The sequence below is a fragment of the Mesoplodon densirostris genome, chromosome 5, assembly GCF_025265405.1.
Source record: "Mesoplodon densirostris isolate mMesDen1 chromosome 5, mMesDen1 primary haplotype, whole genome shotgun sequence".
Lineage (NCBI taxonomy): Eukaryota > Metazoa > Chordata > Mammalia > Artiodactyla > Ziphiidae > Mesoplodon > Mesoplodon densirostris.
This window is the reverse complement of record NC_082665.1, coordinates 15,686,031-15,701,559: the sequence shown is the minus strand read 5'-3', so window position 1 is coordinate 15,701,559 and position 15,529 is coordinate 15,686,031. Positions and strand designations below refer to the sequence as shown.

Genomic DNA, 15,529 nt, shown 5'->3' with positions numbered 1-15,529 from the left:
GTGTGGAAATTCTCTCATCTATTTATTTTTTCCTCCTTGTCCTTCTCCCCAGTATACTTGGAATGTATTCAAAATGGCAAAGGATCCAGAGTAATGAGTTTGAAAGTGGCAAGGCTCAGAAAAGATTGCTACAAAAACAACCACTCTCTTAGGACAAGAATGAAATAACATCTTGTGAAAAGATGTTCTTCAGTGCAAAGAATGAGGGCAAGTGAGTGGAAAATAGAAGATGCTAGGCATTAATCTCTAGCTTAGGACTGTGCTTGGAGCTTGCAAAATATAATCTATAGCTTGAAAAAAAATCACAGTTCCTTAAAGATTCTGAGCATACTACCTATCTGAACCTACAGAAGATTGTTAACCTCTACAAATAAATGTTACTTGAGAACTTGATGGTTATGAATTTCTCTGCAGGGATCATTTTTGACTATGTTGTGTCTTCCTGAGTGATGTTCACCTTAGCTAATGCTCTTCTTCCATGACACCAGAGGTTTCAAGTTTAGTTTTCATTTTCTGGGTCACTTTCTTGAATCTTTAAAATCTAAGACTTCTTGGAGTCTCAGTGTAAATAGTACATTTCAAATAGTAGACTCAATTTGAATTAAAAATTAACGTTGTTAAGGAGTTATTATGAAAAGATGGGGCTTTGGGTACTTGGAAAGTGTGGATCTACAGAGTGTATGGTACAGGGAGAAGGAAAGAGGAGAAAAAAGGTTCACAAAGATGAAAAGCATTCCTCAAAATATTATTTTGTTTTCATGCTTTGCACTGTTGAAAGTCTGAACGTACTTTTGCATGAGGCAAGAGTTGCTTATTTTTAATACATGAAAATACAACTAAGATAACCATTCTCTTGACAGTATAGACAATTTCTGTAAACACACATATCTTGGAGTCCGTATACCCCTAATATGCTGCTGTTTCAATATAAAATGCACATGTATCTCCAGTGCATTGAATTCAATGTTCAGAGTACATGAGTTTTGCTATCTTAAAACAAGGATAGGGATTATGGCTATTTATGCTTAGTAGATACAGACATCATTAACACCACCAATTAGCAGAAGCAGTTTCTACTTGGCACAATTTTTTTTTCTTTAATGATTACACAGTGTGAATTGAGGACTGTGTCCGAATCCCTCTCTCCTCTCGAATTAATTTGCCACATTCTAAATCCGTAGATAAAGTGGTTCCAGAAGTGGAGTTGGTTGGATGGGTTTGCTTACACTGTAGTCCATAAAAGAAACAAAAAGCCTTGCATGCAAAAGAAATGAGAAAAATATAGAAAAATGAATAAATCATAAGCAAAAATGGGCGTTTAAATGAAAATTTAAATCCAATGAAGCTGGCAATTATGAGAAGCACATTAAAGCGTAACATTTACAAGCTTTTAGTTTTCAAATTATTTGCATAAAACAAGACACCTCAAGAGCAAATCGAAAGTTAAAGCAGATCAGTCCATTCTCCCTTTTAATTAGACCGTTTTCTCTAACAAGCTCTCTGAAAATGGTACTTAATGTTCTCACAATTGCCTTGTAATCTTGGGAAAATTTTCAGGAAGAAACCAGGTTATAATCAATTATGCCCATCTCTGGGAACTTAAGGGGAGTCTCCACTTAAAGGAAGTGGGACTTGTATGAGATTATTAATCAAAACTGGCTACATTATTTGTGGGGTCCAGAACAAAATGGAAATGTAGAGCCCCTTGTTCCAAAATTATTAAGAATTTTAAGATTTTGATAGCTGAGCATTAAACTAGGCCCGTTATTAATAGTTCATAGTTTCAAAATTCTAACAATACTTTTAAACTGATTGGGTAACCAAATACTCTACAATGAGCATGAACTTTGTGTTTTGTTTATTCTCATATGCTTATGAAGGAATTATCTTTAATCACCATCATCTTATTCAGAACAGTGTAAGCTCTTGATGTGATCTTCATCAAAACTAAAAGTAACAGGCAAAAAATGGTTGACTGTTGAAATCAACCATAATCCTAAAATTTGGAAAAAATAGATTCTTTAATATATTTTATCATCATTCTGTACTGTTCATCATTTTTCTGGCAAATTTTTTTGTGAATTATTCTTTTACAAAACGTACTTTGATAGAGGTAAATGCTCAGTTTCAAAATATTACATTTATATCTTTATATAAATTGCTTTGTATTAGTACATGTGCTCAGTACATACACTTAGGAGATGTAACATTTCTCTCAAAGATCTTTTTATATATTTTCCTATTTTGGATTTACTTCTTCCTTGTTCTATCTAGGGTTTCTATCTTAAGAGTAAATAACTGTTAAAGAAATTGACTGAGTTTGGAATTTTTGCACTGTCATTCCAAATAGTGATAATTGAATTTAGTGTGTAAGGTGCTTCCTTCTTCTCATTAATAAATGATGGGGCTACAGTGCCAGCAGCACCTGGCAGGGATTCAATAGCTCTTAGCTCTAACTCAAAAATGGCCCATCTGGGCATCTAGTTCAGTAGACTGTTACAAAAAAGGGCAAGCATCCTTTAATCCCCCAAACTTAAGACAAATAACACAAACCAAAAACCACCTGGTCCTAGAAAGAGATGACTCACCTGCTCAATATCGTTGTTTTTCCGTGATTTGTATATAAATTCTCCAATGGCTACAAATACAGAAAGGACCAGTCCAGCAGCCAGAACAATGAAGATACCCCCAATATTTTCTACTCCCAGAGCACTGGCCTCTTTGTTGTCTTCCTCAGGGCAGCCATTTCCCCGCCACCATTTCTCTTTCATCATATGCAGTTTCCCCTCTTCTTGTAATTGAAGAATAGCAATAGTAATTTTATCCCGGTAAGGAGAACCTGTAAGTGAAGTCATTTGGATATTGGTCACCAAGAGGCTGAAGATGTGAAGAAGGATTATTGTCTTAGGGGTAACTACTTTATGGCTGTTGGAAAACCCCAATCCATAAGTTGACTAGCAAAGGGCAATCCTATATTTTGAAGGATCTAAATAATTGGACAGCAAAAAGCTGACATGTTGAGATGAACTCTTACCCAAACTGTCTGTTCCTTTTAAACAAGGAAAAGCTGAGCTGGGAATTCCATGACATCTTGCTACTTTTGGTGAGTTTTTTATGAATCTTTTCCTACATTAGGGAATTTCATTGTTTAGATTCCACTTTTTCTAGGCTTTTGGATGTCTAATATTGTGACAGCCTGGCTAAATGATCACCAGTACCATTTTCTCTTCTTCCTATGGGAGTAGCTAGACATTTCCTAGTCTCCTTTACAATTCATTGTGGTGATTGACGGATTGTTAGCCATTGGGAGCTAAAGCGATGTATGACTATTTCCAGTTCTGTCTCATAAATCCTCCCAACATTATCCTCTATGCTTTCCCTCTCTTTCCTCATCAGCATGGGGGAAAGGATTTTAAGTCACTAGGGATAGTGGAACCACCAGTTAGAAAGGAATTGGGTCCCAGGATGACTGCATGAAGCAGAATCGCTCTTTCAACCCACTGTTGGACCATGACAAGTTCAAGAAATAAATATGTATTTTGTTGGCCACTAAAAATTTGCAGATGTTGGTTATAGTAATTAGTCCATACTGACTAATACACCTATTAAGATACTCTTATGAGTAGGTTTTGAATAATTTAAACAACATTCAGCTAGGTTTAGAAAATTTGCAAGCACTTTATTGATATTATTTATACTCTATTTTCTAGTAATGCCATTAAACTTTTAATTATGTTAGGGCTAGAGAGCATCAACATGGTCCTGCAGCCACAGCTTGTCCAACACTGGATTCCTATGTTAATTAAATCAAAGGAAGAAATTTTTTTAAAAAGATGGTAAGATTTCTTTCCCTAATTTCTCCTTGGATCCTAAGGATTTTTGTAAGTGTTTCTTCTACTTAGTAGGAAAGTAGTACATTCTAGCTCTTTCTGTTTGTAAACTTTAACGTTCTTCTTGGTGGAAATAGAAAAATGCAAAAAAAGTAGCAAATAGAAAAATGTGGCATCTTAGAACCAGGAGAGATCTTAGGAACCGTATAGTCCCAGTCTACTTATTTTTAGAATTGAAGAAATTGAGGGTGTGAAGATATGGGTGAAAGTAATAGTTGCTGGTAGAGTCAAGAATTTAACTCAATTCTCCTAACTTCTCTCTTAGTGTTATTTTCATTAAAGTTTCTCCCTTCACCCCCATGTCATCTCCCCCCTCCCCCATATACCTTATGTTCTAGGGCACAGTTAGAAAAGCAGAATATTAATATTGTGACAATTGTCATTTTTCCCATTCCTCCCAAGACTTCCTAAAGTCATTGTCAGTCCCTCAAGATCAAGTGTAAAAGAAGAGCAAAATGTTTTGGAGTTAGATTGTGGCTTATCAATTAAGAGTATGGATTTTTGGTGAGAAAATGGCTCTTGAAAGCCAAATTGAAAGATATTGGCTGCTTGCTTAAACAACTCCAGAATAATGGTTAGTGTCAAAATTAGCACCAGTAACAATAATATGTGAACAATTAAGTGAATCGAGAGAGTTTTGTTTTAATGTACATGAAAGTGCTTTGAAGAGTGTGAGAATGATCCATAGGGTAACAATTGCAGCAGTAATCATAGCAGTAAACACAGTGGGTACTCAGTAAATGCTGACTGATGCTTTCCTTTTGCCTTCAGGCTGCACAATACCTAAAATATTTCAGGCAGATGGGGATTGGATCTCTGTTTAAGGTGCGTCTCTAAGGAAGGTAATTTCCAGCCTCCTGGTAACCTGTTTAAGCCTTAACTGCTCTCGTTCTCTTCAAGTTTTATTTTAAGTCCCTTAGGAGGCACATTTCCAGAGCTTCTGTCCTGAGAGTCTCTAAGAAACAAAGTCTTCGATTTTGCGTTGTGACTGAGCAACTTTGTCAATCTTTGACTGTGAGAAAGAATTTTAAGCCTTAAGGGAGTCAGGGCAAGACCAGAATTATGTGGAAAATTTTTTATATCTGAATATATTTTAGCTTCAAGTTTTGTTGTTGTTGTTGCTTAAATGGACTGAATGACATTGGAAGTGATTTATTACAAGTCACTCTAAAAAATACATATGTATATGCACGGATCTTCCTGAATAGCAGCTGATCTTTCTTAAAGTCAATTCATCATAGAAGAAACATCTCACAAATTTATCCAACAGCTGTATTCCCAATGGATGTATTCTCTCTGAGGTCTGCCATCTGTTCCAATTATTCCTTCATTGTTTTAGTTTTAAAAGGGTGACAGGTTTATAACCACTATGAAAAATTCCTGGAGTGTATTTCTTTTCATCTAGGGAGGGGGAAAAACTCTTCAACTTTGGAATTTGTATGTCAGAGAATGCATGAGGTTGGCAAAATGTAGACTGAACTGGAATATTCAAATCTCTTTATATCATATTATATAAAGTATAGTGATACTCATCACAGGGTCAATCTCACTCACATGGAGGCAGAGTCATTTTTAAAGCACTGCATTAATTTAGGAGTGTTTCAGGAAGGACCCCTTACTGCTTCCCCATTCCTCACCAATATTCCAATATTTTAACTTTAGAATGGTAGTTCATTCAGTAGAAGAAATGCCTATTAAAAGTCTCATATTATAGTCTAAATATTCTCAGAAGAAGTGATACACATCATTATTTTCTATCATTACTACTACCAGACTGGAAATTTGGTGCGCAAAGAGGGGAATTAAAAGGTGGTGGAGATGGAGCTGAGCATGGAATGGTAAAAGTACAGTTTTCAACTTTATAATTTAATCTAAAGATGGTTCCGTTAAGAAACTATAGTTGCTTTTTCTAAGAAGACACAGAATATATTACAATCAATCATAACGTCTTGATTTTGAAAAGATTCAGGCAAAGTCACACAATCCTGGTGTTCTTGTCTGACTCATGGTCCATTTAACTAAAATCAGCAGTGATGGGATATAAAAAAATAACACGTCTAGCTTCTTTCTCCAGTCTTTTATTTTTTTAAAAAAGGGTTGTTGCTTGTGAGTTATTGTGAAGTGGTGGAAGGAGGGTTAAAAAAAAATAAAATGAGGTGATAAAGCCTGTTTAGGGAGACAGGACATTGTTTCTCAAATCAAAAAAGAAGCATAGTAACCTTTTAGTTAGTGTCTAACAATCCCGCTGAGTTCTCTTCCGAGCACACCAACTTAGTTTTAGGAGAGCTTACCACTTGAGAAAAAAATGTACACTTCATTTGTAATATTGGCATTTTCATCAGGAAAAGTTATTGGAAATAAAGGGGCAAGAAGGTAGTTACAGTTTCCCTAGCCCAATCATTCTGAAGATTTATTTAGAGGACACACGTAACAACTTATTTAGAGGAAAAGGAGATCTTACCCAATTGATATAAGTTAATTTCTTTATAGCATATATTTCTAGCATCAGATAGATTGCATGGAGTCAAATTGGTTATGCATTCATGTTCAAAGGTGGAGAGAGTTGACCTTCTTTATCTGGTTAATCAAATTAGTATTGATCAAAAGTTGAATATGGGCTACATAATCTTTTTTTAAAAAGTAAATTTATTGCCAAATTAAGCCATCAGGAATATTCACCTAAAATGTAATTTTTTTTTCATGAAAAATCGAAGACCTGATAATGTTGGGTTCTAATTCCCACAGGTACTGACCTGAAAGTCAGTTGCCCCCTTTAGATGAGTATGTTGTCTCTAATTCTCCATACTTGCTAACATTCCCTACTGCTTCTTCAAACCAACAAGCTTTATTCAATTATATCTGCTTGGCTTCTGTAAGCCTTTGAGTTTGCGATCCCTGTCTAGTGTTGAGGGAACTGGATAATCCCTTTCAACAGGCTTTATCACCTCATTTTATTTTTTTTTTAACCCTCCTTCCACCACTTCACAATAACTCACAATTAATAATATACCTTGAGTCCTTAATTATCTGATTTAACTGTAACTATGATTTCTTACTGGACAAACCCAGTGGTCTAAGATGGCCTCCAATTCCTCCCCTTGGGAATGTTTATCAGAAAATTACTGATGACTCACTTGAGAAGAGCAGATTGCTACCATATCAGAACCTTATACAATACAGTTTCTGTAGTGAGGGAAATAGAGAGTTTTTTATAGGGAGGTCATTGTCCCTTGAATACAGAATATAGTTCTATGTCCCAGACATGCAAGAAGACCTAGCTGTGTAGGTCTGTATGCCTACAAGGTAATAATATCCTTAGATTGAGCAGTGGTACAAAATCAAGGACTAGGAATATTTGGAAATTTTAGATATTTATTAATGATTGAATCTGACATATTGCCTGAGCAAATTATAATTTAATCTTAATCCTTTTTCTTTTGACAGATATAGTTTTGCTATTCTATCTATTTACATAGAACACTAGCTCTTTAACTTTGTCATCTATATGTATAGTTAATTTTGTTGTATTCTAATATAATTTAAGATAGAAAAAACTATACAGGCATATATAGGAACTGAAGAAAATAATGAGAAGTGTGTTAATTAGGAAGATATTCTTTTAACAACATTTGGGGTAAAATAATAAAATCTATGTACTCAATGTATATGCAATGGTAGAACTTGAAAGAAACAATGAGTTAAAAGTTTATTAGGTTAAATATCTTGGAATCTTCAATTCAGAGCATGCCTATGATCTGTACTGGCATTTCCCTTATTTATTAGTCCACTGAAGGCATTGTAGACTTTCTCAGAATGTAGAGTAGATATCTCTGAGCTCATTCCTTTCTATACTTTGTAACTGACATTGCCCATCTCAGTCTTTGCTGCTGCCTTGCCTCTCTTACCTATAGGTGTTCCCACTCCATAACCTTTGGAGTCAATGAGGCCCCCGATCTGAGTGAGGTTGCAGTTTCTCTGCGTCACATACTCTATGTTGGTGGACTCCATCAGCAAGGCATAGTCAGTGGTGAGCACTCGTTGGATGCCCACATCACTGTTTTTGACCAGGGCAGTCTGCTGCCTGCTACTCATAAAAGCCCACATCTTCTCATAGGTGGATATCTTCGATTTCTGCAGGGAAAGAAAGCACACCCACCACCAGAGAGTGCTGAGAAAATATGTCCTAAAGCTATTCAAAATTCCTGGGGTTCAAATAGCATAGGGAGGATTCTTTCTCTTTAGGTAGGAAACCGGTATTGATGATCCTGGGACTTCAGTTTGGTAGTTGAAAAGAGCCCAATTCACTATAGGAAAACACCTTTGGAGGCACTGAGGCAGCTATAGAGGAAAAAGAGAACTTACCCAACTGATGTAAAACATTGCCTCAAGATCCTTTGGCTGATTTCAGTAGGGAAGAAAGAAGATTAGTATCAATGACAACATTTGCCTAATGAACTCTGGCCACCTAAGAACAGTCCTCAAGGCCCACTAAGCCAAGGGGTGACTAGATCACCCCAAGACTCTACTCATTTATTCCATTTCCTTCAACGACTTAACTTCAATAGGCATTGTTTTGCTTTTTTCTTGTATGTAAGTTTTAATACCTGATCCAACATTCCTTTGCAGGGGACAGCCTTGGGATAAATCACATACCTTCTCTGCTTTATTTATAAAAGAACTGCCAATTACTCTTATCTTTCCTAGAAAACTTAGAGTGCAAATGCTCTTTTCAGATTAAAATTCAGATCAGAAAACTCTTCCTACTGTATTTTTATAAGCCTTTTTATATGTACATTCAATTTTAAATTGCAATTATATTTTAGATAATGAGGACTGAATTTTCATTTGAAAGTGTTCATGATTTTGTCTTTTCCTTTATTCTTCAGCTTCTTGATTCAATAATAAGCCATAAATATGGTATATATTACATATGCATCTATACCTTCCACTATCTCATTATCTTACTTTCTTTGTTAAAATATACTACCTAAGTTTTGATATTGCTTAGGTACAAATTTTCTATTCTTTTGAATAGTGGTCTGTAAATAGTTTACATTTTATTCTGTAATTTCCATATTGTTCCAATTGTTTTCTGTATTTGTCTTCATTTGCATCAACACTCCCCTCCATTTATTTGGAAGATGGAAGAGATGAGAATTACTGATAATTCCAAGCTACTCCAGCTCTTGCATTGTATATGGTACACACATATACACACACACACATGAGCTTCCTTGGAAGGCACAGAGCTTATCATCTCAGGAGTGCAAGGAAGTTTAAAACATGATTTGGGGCCACAGCAATAAATGGAATACCTGTGGAATAAACTATAGTGTGGTTATTCATGGTCAAGTGTTCCTGAAGGCTCACTCAGTTCCTAACTCTATTTAAGACCTGGGTTAATGCTGTAGGCTTTATGAGTTAAAGGAGGACAGATGGCTTTATTTTGGATTGTTAGGTATTTGAAGAACCCCTTGAGAAAGGTCTCGTGAGACAAATAGCAATTCAATATACAGTACCTTATAGATGCTGGTATTTTATGAAAACTATTTTGTCATGATTAGGCCCCTGTGAATTACTCTTCACCCCAACAGATATCTGAAAGTTGAGGTTCATGTCTCCATGAAAAAGGTATGTTTTTGAGGTAGGGTTCAATGCCTCATTTGTTGGGTAATTTTAGCCTGGAAAAGTCTGTTAATGTTAAATTTATAATAAAGAGCTACTTGTACAAGTGCAGGGAGGTCAGTCAGTCTTTTGGCAGTAAATGCACTGCTGGGAAAATTATTCTTCCACCAGGAAACTACCTTAAGGGAAAATCATTTTCTTAGAATTATGAAATTTTACGGTTAATGGAAACTTTAGAAATTGGCTCATTCATGCTGTTTTCACAGAGGGGGATATTTTGGTACAGAAGATTGAAGACTTCATGAAAGTCACAAAACTGGTTAGTATCAGAGCTAATACTGGACCTCTGGACCCCTGACATCTAATTCTATGCTCTTTCCACTGTACCATGCTGATTTTGGGTAGGTGAATGTCAATCTTGCCAAAATTCTTCTGAGAATGATCTTAGTCTTATTTGATCTACCTGTGACAATATAGCTTATGTTCATGAACTCATATTATGCCGAGGTTGTTTGCTATTTGGTATCACGTTAATCCAACTAGGAGTTAGTTTCCATATAAAAAAATCCATAAAACATCTATTTTTTCCACTGTATTTAAATTTTATTAAAAATGAATTTTGTAAATAGTTAGAAAACTGGATTTTTTGGTCTATGGGAGTTGAGGACAAAACAAAGTAAATGATCAGTTCATTTATGGGAAACAAAGTGGGAGGAGTCCTTTTAGGAATCCAGGAATTGAAGGACGTGGGAAAGGATGATAAGATTCAACTCAAAACCTTCACATCTGTTATTGAGCTTAATCAGGTGTGGTTCTCAAATTACCTGCATTGAAGGACTGTCTATTTTTCATTCCATGGCAGACCTATCTGTGGTCCTACCAAGTGGGATTAGTATGCACTCATGCCAGATGTGGCTCACCATGTTGGCACTTGACAGCCCTCAAAGTGGTCTACATTCTTGGAACAGTATCCATTAATCATGTTCTTTTTTTAAAATTTCTTTTATTATTTTATTTTTGGCTGTGTTGGGCCTTTGTTTCTGCGCATGGGCTTTCTCTAGTTGTGGTGAGTGGGGAATAAACTTCATTGTAGTGCACATGCTTCTCATTGTGGTGGCTTCTCTTGTTGTGGAGCACAGGCTCTAGGCATGTGGGTTTCAGTAGTTGCAGGAATTGGGCTTTGGAGCTGTGGCATGTGGGCCCTAGAGCATAAGGGCTTCAGTAGTTGTGGCTCACAGGCTCTAGAGCACAGGCTCAGTAGTTGTGGCACACGGGTTTAGTTGCTCTGCAGCATGTTGGATCTTCCAGGACCAGGGATCAAAACCATGTCCCCTGCATTGGCAGGTGGATTCTTAACCACTGCATCACCAGGAAAGTCCCTCATTAATCATGTTCTTGGTGCCACCACAATATCCAAGAGCTAAAGAACTTCTAAAGTCTTACTCTCAATTTCTTTTATCTCATCACAGCTTAGTAACACAGTGTTCCCTGAGTCAACGCATTTGTCACACCACACTTTAACTAGCACTGCTCTGTGGAGCTGAAGGTCATGGATTTAATTCAACCACACTTACTTCTTCCTTTTTGGAGTAGAAGGTTGTTCTTGGCTTGAACTGCCTGAGGTGCTGGAAGAGAAATCTAGCAGGCATGGAATTTGAACCATTGAACAGCAGAACTTTTTCTAAGAAAATGATCACTTGGGGGACTTGCTCAAGTTGAAGGCATAGGGAACATTCTAAATTTCTTTGACCCCCCCCTACTATTTTTGCTCCAGTCTAATAATGGTAAACATAATGGGACAGAGAATAGCACCCTTCTGCTTTCATTTAAAGTTCTCTTTCATCGTTTAGAAAGTTTGCTGTTGTGGGGATCCATTGTATTCTACCTTTGAAATTATAGACTGTTTGACAAGCTGGGGAGATCAGATGAATAGGAAGACCCAGAATGTGGCTAAGGAATAACCTTTTTAACAGTTAAAAATATCTGTAGATGGCTCAAGAACCTTAGGATATAGTGAGTTTTCTACTACTGGAAACATACAAGAGGAATTTCATGGATGGATGAGTTTCACTTAAGGATCCTTCAACCCGCAGGTTCTACTCTCTAGACCAAACTTTTCATATTACTTATGCAGGTCCTGACTTCACAGACAGTTAACTGCCATCCAGGGGTCATATTGGTTAGTGAAAGAACTAATACAGAGTCATGTCCTCTTTCCTCCTTATTCCTGAGTTCCATTCACTGTCAAACCATGTTCTGTGATGTTTATTTTTTGTTTGGTCAAAAAGTACTATTCTAAGAGTAGTTAAATTCGATTTATTTCTTTTTAATAGACTATATTTAAGACAGATTTTAATAATTCTTTAAAGTAGAAACATACTTCATGGGACATTATCATAAATATTAAAAGACTTAGCAAACGGTTTGAATGACAGACTGGATGTTTCTGCACTTGTAAATCTTCTGTAGTCTCAGCCTGCTAAATTGCTCTAAATGATATATATTTAAAAAGAAGAAACAGTGATTGCAACTTATTTCACTGAATATGCCAAACGTTAATTAGAATATTTGTAAAGTACTCTGAGCTTCTTATCAAAAGTCACAAAAACTGAAAAGTCCTCATTTATTAAATCTGAAATCATCCAGTTTTTTTTTTTTTTAATCCTAGAGGGGCGTCAAGGTTAAATACATTTACTTTGTCTGGTTAAACCTGGTTATGTGGCTATTCTGATGCTGATGAAATGTTGTTGGCAAAGAATAAGCATTCTTTTCATCTAAAATCTGTTATAAGGGAGTATTACTGTATCACCATCTTATGACTGTTGTTTATTTCTCTTTTTTCTCCCATAATGCATGCAAGTTAAACACTCAATGGCAAATAATTTACAATGGGTCTCTGTGCAGTTAAAAACTATTTATTGAAAATAGTAATAATAACCAGCATGTGCAATGTTTACTGTGTGCCCAAAACTATTCTAAGCACTTTGCATGTATTAATCTATTTACTCTTCACAGTGTTCATATGAGAAAGATACCATTATTATTTCTCCTTTACAGATGAAGAAACAGAATACCAAATAAAGAAATGATGAAACCAGGATTTGATCCCAGCAATCTGGCTCCAGGGTTTGTGTTCTTAACTAATAGGGAATCAACTGTTTGTTTTAATACACAGAACATCAAACTTATGACTTGGCTAATGTTTTAACATCACTGACACATTTTCTAAAGAAATAATTTCAGTAAACAGCTGTGGCATCTTTCTATTATAACTGGAGCTGCTGAACATCTTGTAGTAATCACACAATGAATGGAAACAATTTATATGATTTTAGATAGCTTATATTTGTTTAGACAAAAAATTAAACAGTGTTTTAGGAAGTGCAACAGTTGGAACCTGGAAGGAAATGTAGATATTGTTTATATTTTTCCTTATTTTGTATTTCATATAGTTCCATTGTTTTCAGCTTCAGGGTTTCTGCTATAACAGGAAAAATATGTGTAAATTCTGGAGTGTAATACAATCTTAAGACTGATAGAACCTGCATTTTATAGACATATCCCTCTAAGATTTCATTTTTACTGAAATAAACATTATTTATCACATTATTTCTTCAACCAGGTTATAGGGCTTCTGCAGAAAAGATGTATAATCTTATTATTCAGTAGAACGAAAAACTGTGCAAGTCTACTTCAGACCAACATGCTTGAAGACTTTATATATATACCTGTTTATATGTTTATTTTTACATATATCCATACCCTATACATATACACTGAAGATAGATTATTGATATTTGATTTTTGTTATCTTGTCAAAAATGATCATATAAATATTGTAAATATATGCTTATTGAACAAATAAAACACCAAATATAATTACATTTTAAAATCTGATCTCCAATTTACTCTTACTTTACATAAATGCCTATTTTAAAAAAAGCACACCTTAAAAATCAGTCAAAGACATGGAAATCAGCCATGTAGAAATCCAAACTTATAAAGCAGATATATCAGAGGTGAATAGTTGCCTTAAAAGCAACAATTTCCTCTAACACAAGATTAGATCTATCATTTCATGAAATAATAAATTCTCATGGACATTTAGGTTGTTTCCATGTCCTGGCTATTGTAAATAGTGTCCATGAGAATTTATTATTTCATGAAGTAATAGATCTGATCTTGTGTTAGAGGAAATGGTTGCTTTTAAGGCAACTATTCACCTCTGATATATCTGCTTTATAAGTTTGGATTTCTACATGACAGGACATGAAAGTAACCTAAGTGTCCATTGACAGATGAATGGATAAAGATGTGGCACATGTATACAATGGAATATATTAAAAGAAATGAAATTGAGTTATCTGTAGTGAGGTGGATGGACCTAGAGTCTGTCATACAGAGTCAAGTAATTCAGAAAGAGAAAAACAAATACTGTATGCTAACACATATATATGGAACCTAAAAAAAAAAAAAAGAGGTTCTGAGGAACCTAAGGGCAGGACAGGAACAAAGCCACAGACATAGAGAATGGACTTGAGGACTTGGGGAAAGGAGAGGGTAAGCTGGGATGAAGTGAGAGAGTGGCATTGACATATATACACTACCAAATGTAAAATAGATAGTGGGAAGCAGCCACATAGCACAGGGAGATCAGCTCTGTGCTTTGTGAGCACCTAGAGGGTTGGGATAGGGAAGGTGGGAGAGAGATGTAAGAGGGAGGGGATATGGGGATATACATATACATATAGCTGATTCACTTTGTTATACAGCAGAAACTAACACAACATTGTAAGGCAATTATACTCCAATAAAGATGTTAAAAAAATTCTCATGGATTTAAAAAAATATGAGTTAATTTACAAAAATCACTTTGAAGGAAGACTCTCAGATGAAAGCATTTGTACTATAGTGAGGGGCCTGTGTCTTTCAAATGTATATAATATGATCATTACAGTTGATTTTGCTCTTATCTTGAATTGGTAGAAAGTTATGACATTTGCAGAATTTCCTAGGCTATAAATTCTTGTGTTCCCTTAAAAAAAATTCCCTCAGTGGGATTTAAACACCTTTGCTAAAACATTTTTCATGTTTTTCTCCTGTCTAAAGATTGGTCCATTACAGGCAATATAACAGGATTTGGAAAAGGTTAACTTTAATTGACCTCATGTATTTCTCCCTAAACAAATACATTTTTAAACTATAGGGACTTAACATTTTGGACACTGAAGATAAAATTAGCTAGATCTTTCAAACATCAGCTAATAGCTCTTATGTGAAGAGTGCCTTCTTATACAGAGAAGTTTGTGAAATGTCTTTCATTTTGTGCTTCATTATATGACTATTTTTGTCTGAAACTTGTCTCCCCATAATGTCTCATTGCTTCACATCCACTGATGCAGTGCTCAGTAACTTTCTTGAAATGTCTTTTGGGTTAATGATAGTACCTAACCACTCTCTGGAAGGAGGTTATAAAAGTTAGAGAGTCCATTCCCACAGCTGGTCCAAAGTCCCCAGACCATGAAACCAGTAATGACAAGTCTGTTACAATTTTTTTAAACCTATTTTATTCAAGTCATTTTAGATTGAATCATGATCTAATCTGTGTAATCCTCTGACTTGGGTCTGAGAGGATAATGATTTTTTACAGGGCAAGCTTCTACTGAGAAGCATTTCTTACATGAGTATTTTCTACCATTCTGGCTCACAGGGACTTCTGATGTTCACACCACTTCCTGTCTGCACAATGCATGCTACTTAACCACAGGTTGCATTGTATTTAACAGGTCTGTGTGCATCTTGTTTCTTTATTGTTATTCAGGTCTTCAAGCCCTGAAAAAGTTTATATCTTCCCCTTCCTATCTCTTACAGTGCCAACATCAAAAACTGGTCAAATTGGAGATCCTGGGAAAAATATAAATTAAACTGAACTGAGTTGAACTGCCTTATTCTGCTTCTCAGCTGAATTCTGAGGGCAGCCTCACCATCTGTTGCTTATCTACCATCTGGAAGTT

General features: G+C 35.6%; 1 protein-coding gene across 9 annotated transcripts in view; it reads right to left on the bottom strand.

The window, feature by feature from the left end:
• The window catches only part of GRIK1 (glutamate ionotropic receptor kainate type subunit 1), a 446,198-nt gene that overhangs the window by 14,713 nt on the left and 415,956 nt on the right, over nucleotides 1–15,529 (bottom strand). For 6 of the 9 annotated variants that reach the window (XM_060099767.1, XM_060099769.1, XM_060099768.1 and 3 more), the window contains 2 exons: nucleotides 7,796–8,021; nucleotides 2,589–2,839 (listed from right to left, as the gene is read on the bottom strand). In XM_060099767.1, the coding sequence (XP_059955750.1) occupies nucleotides 2,589–2,839; nucleotides 7,796–8,021 (477 nt within the window). Of the gene's footprint in view, nucleotides 1–1,104; nucleotides 1,255–2,588; nucleotides 2,840–7,795; nucleotides 8,022–15,529 lie in introns of those variants that run through there. The other 3 variants (XM_060099770.1, XM_060099773.1, XM_060099774.1) reach the window with 1 other exon arrangement.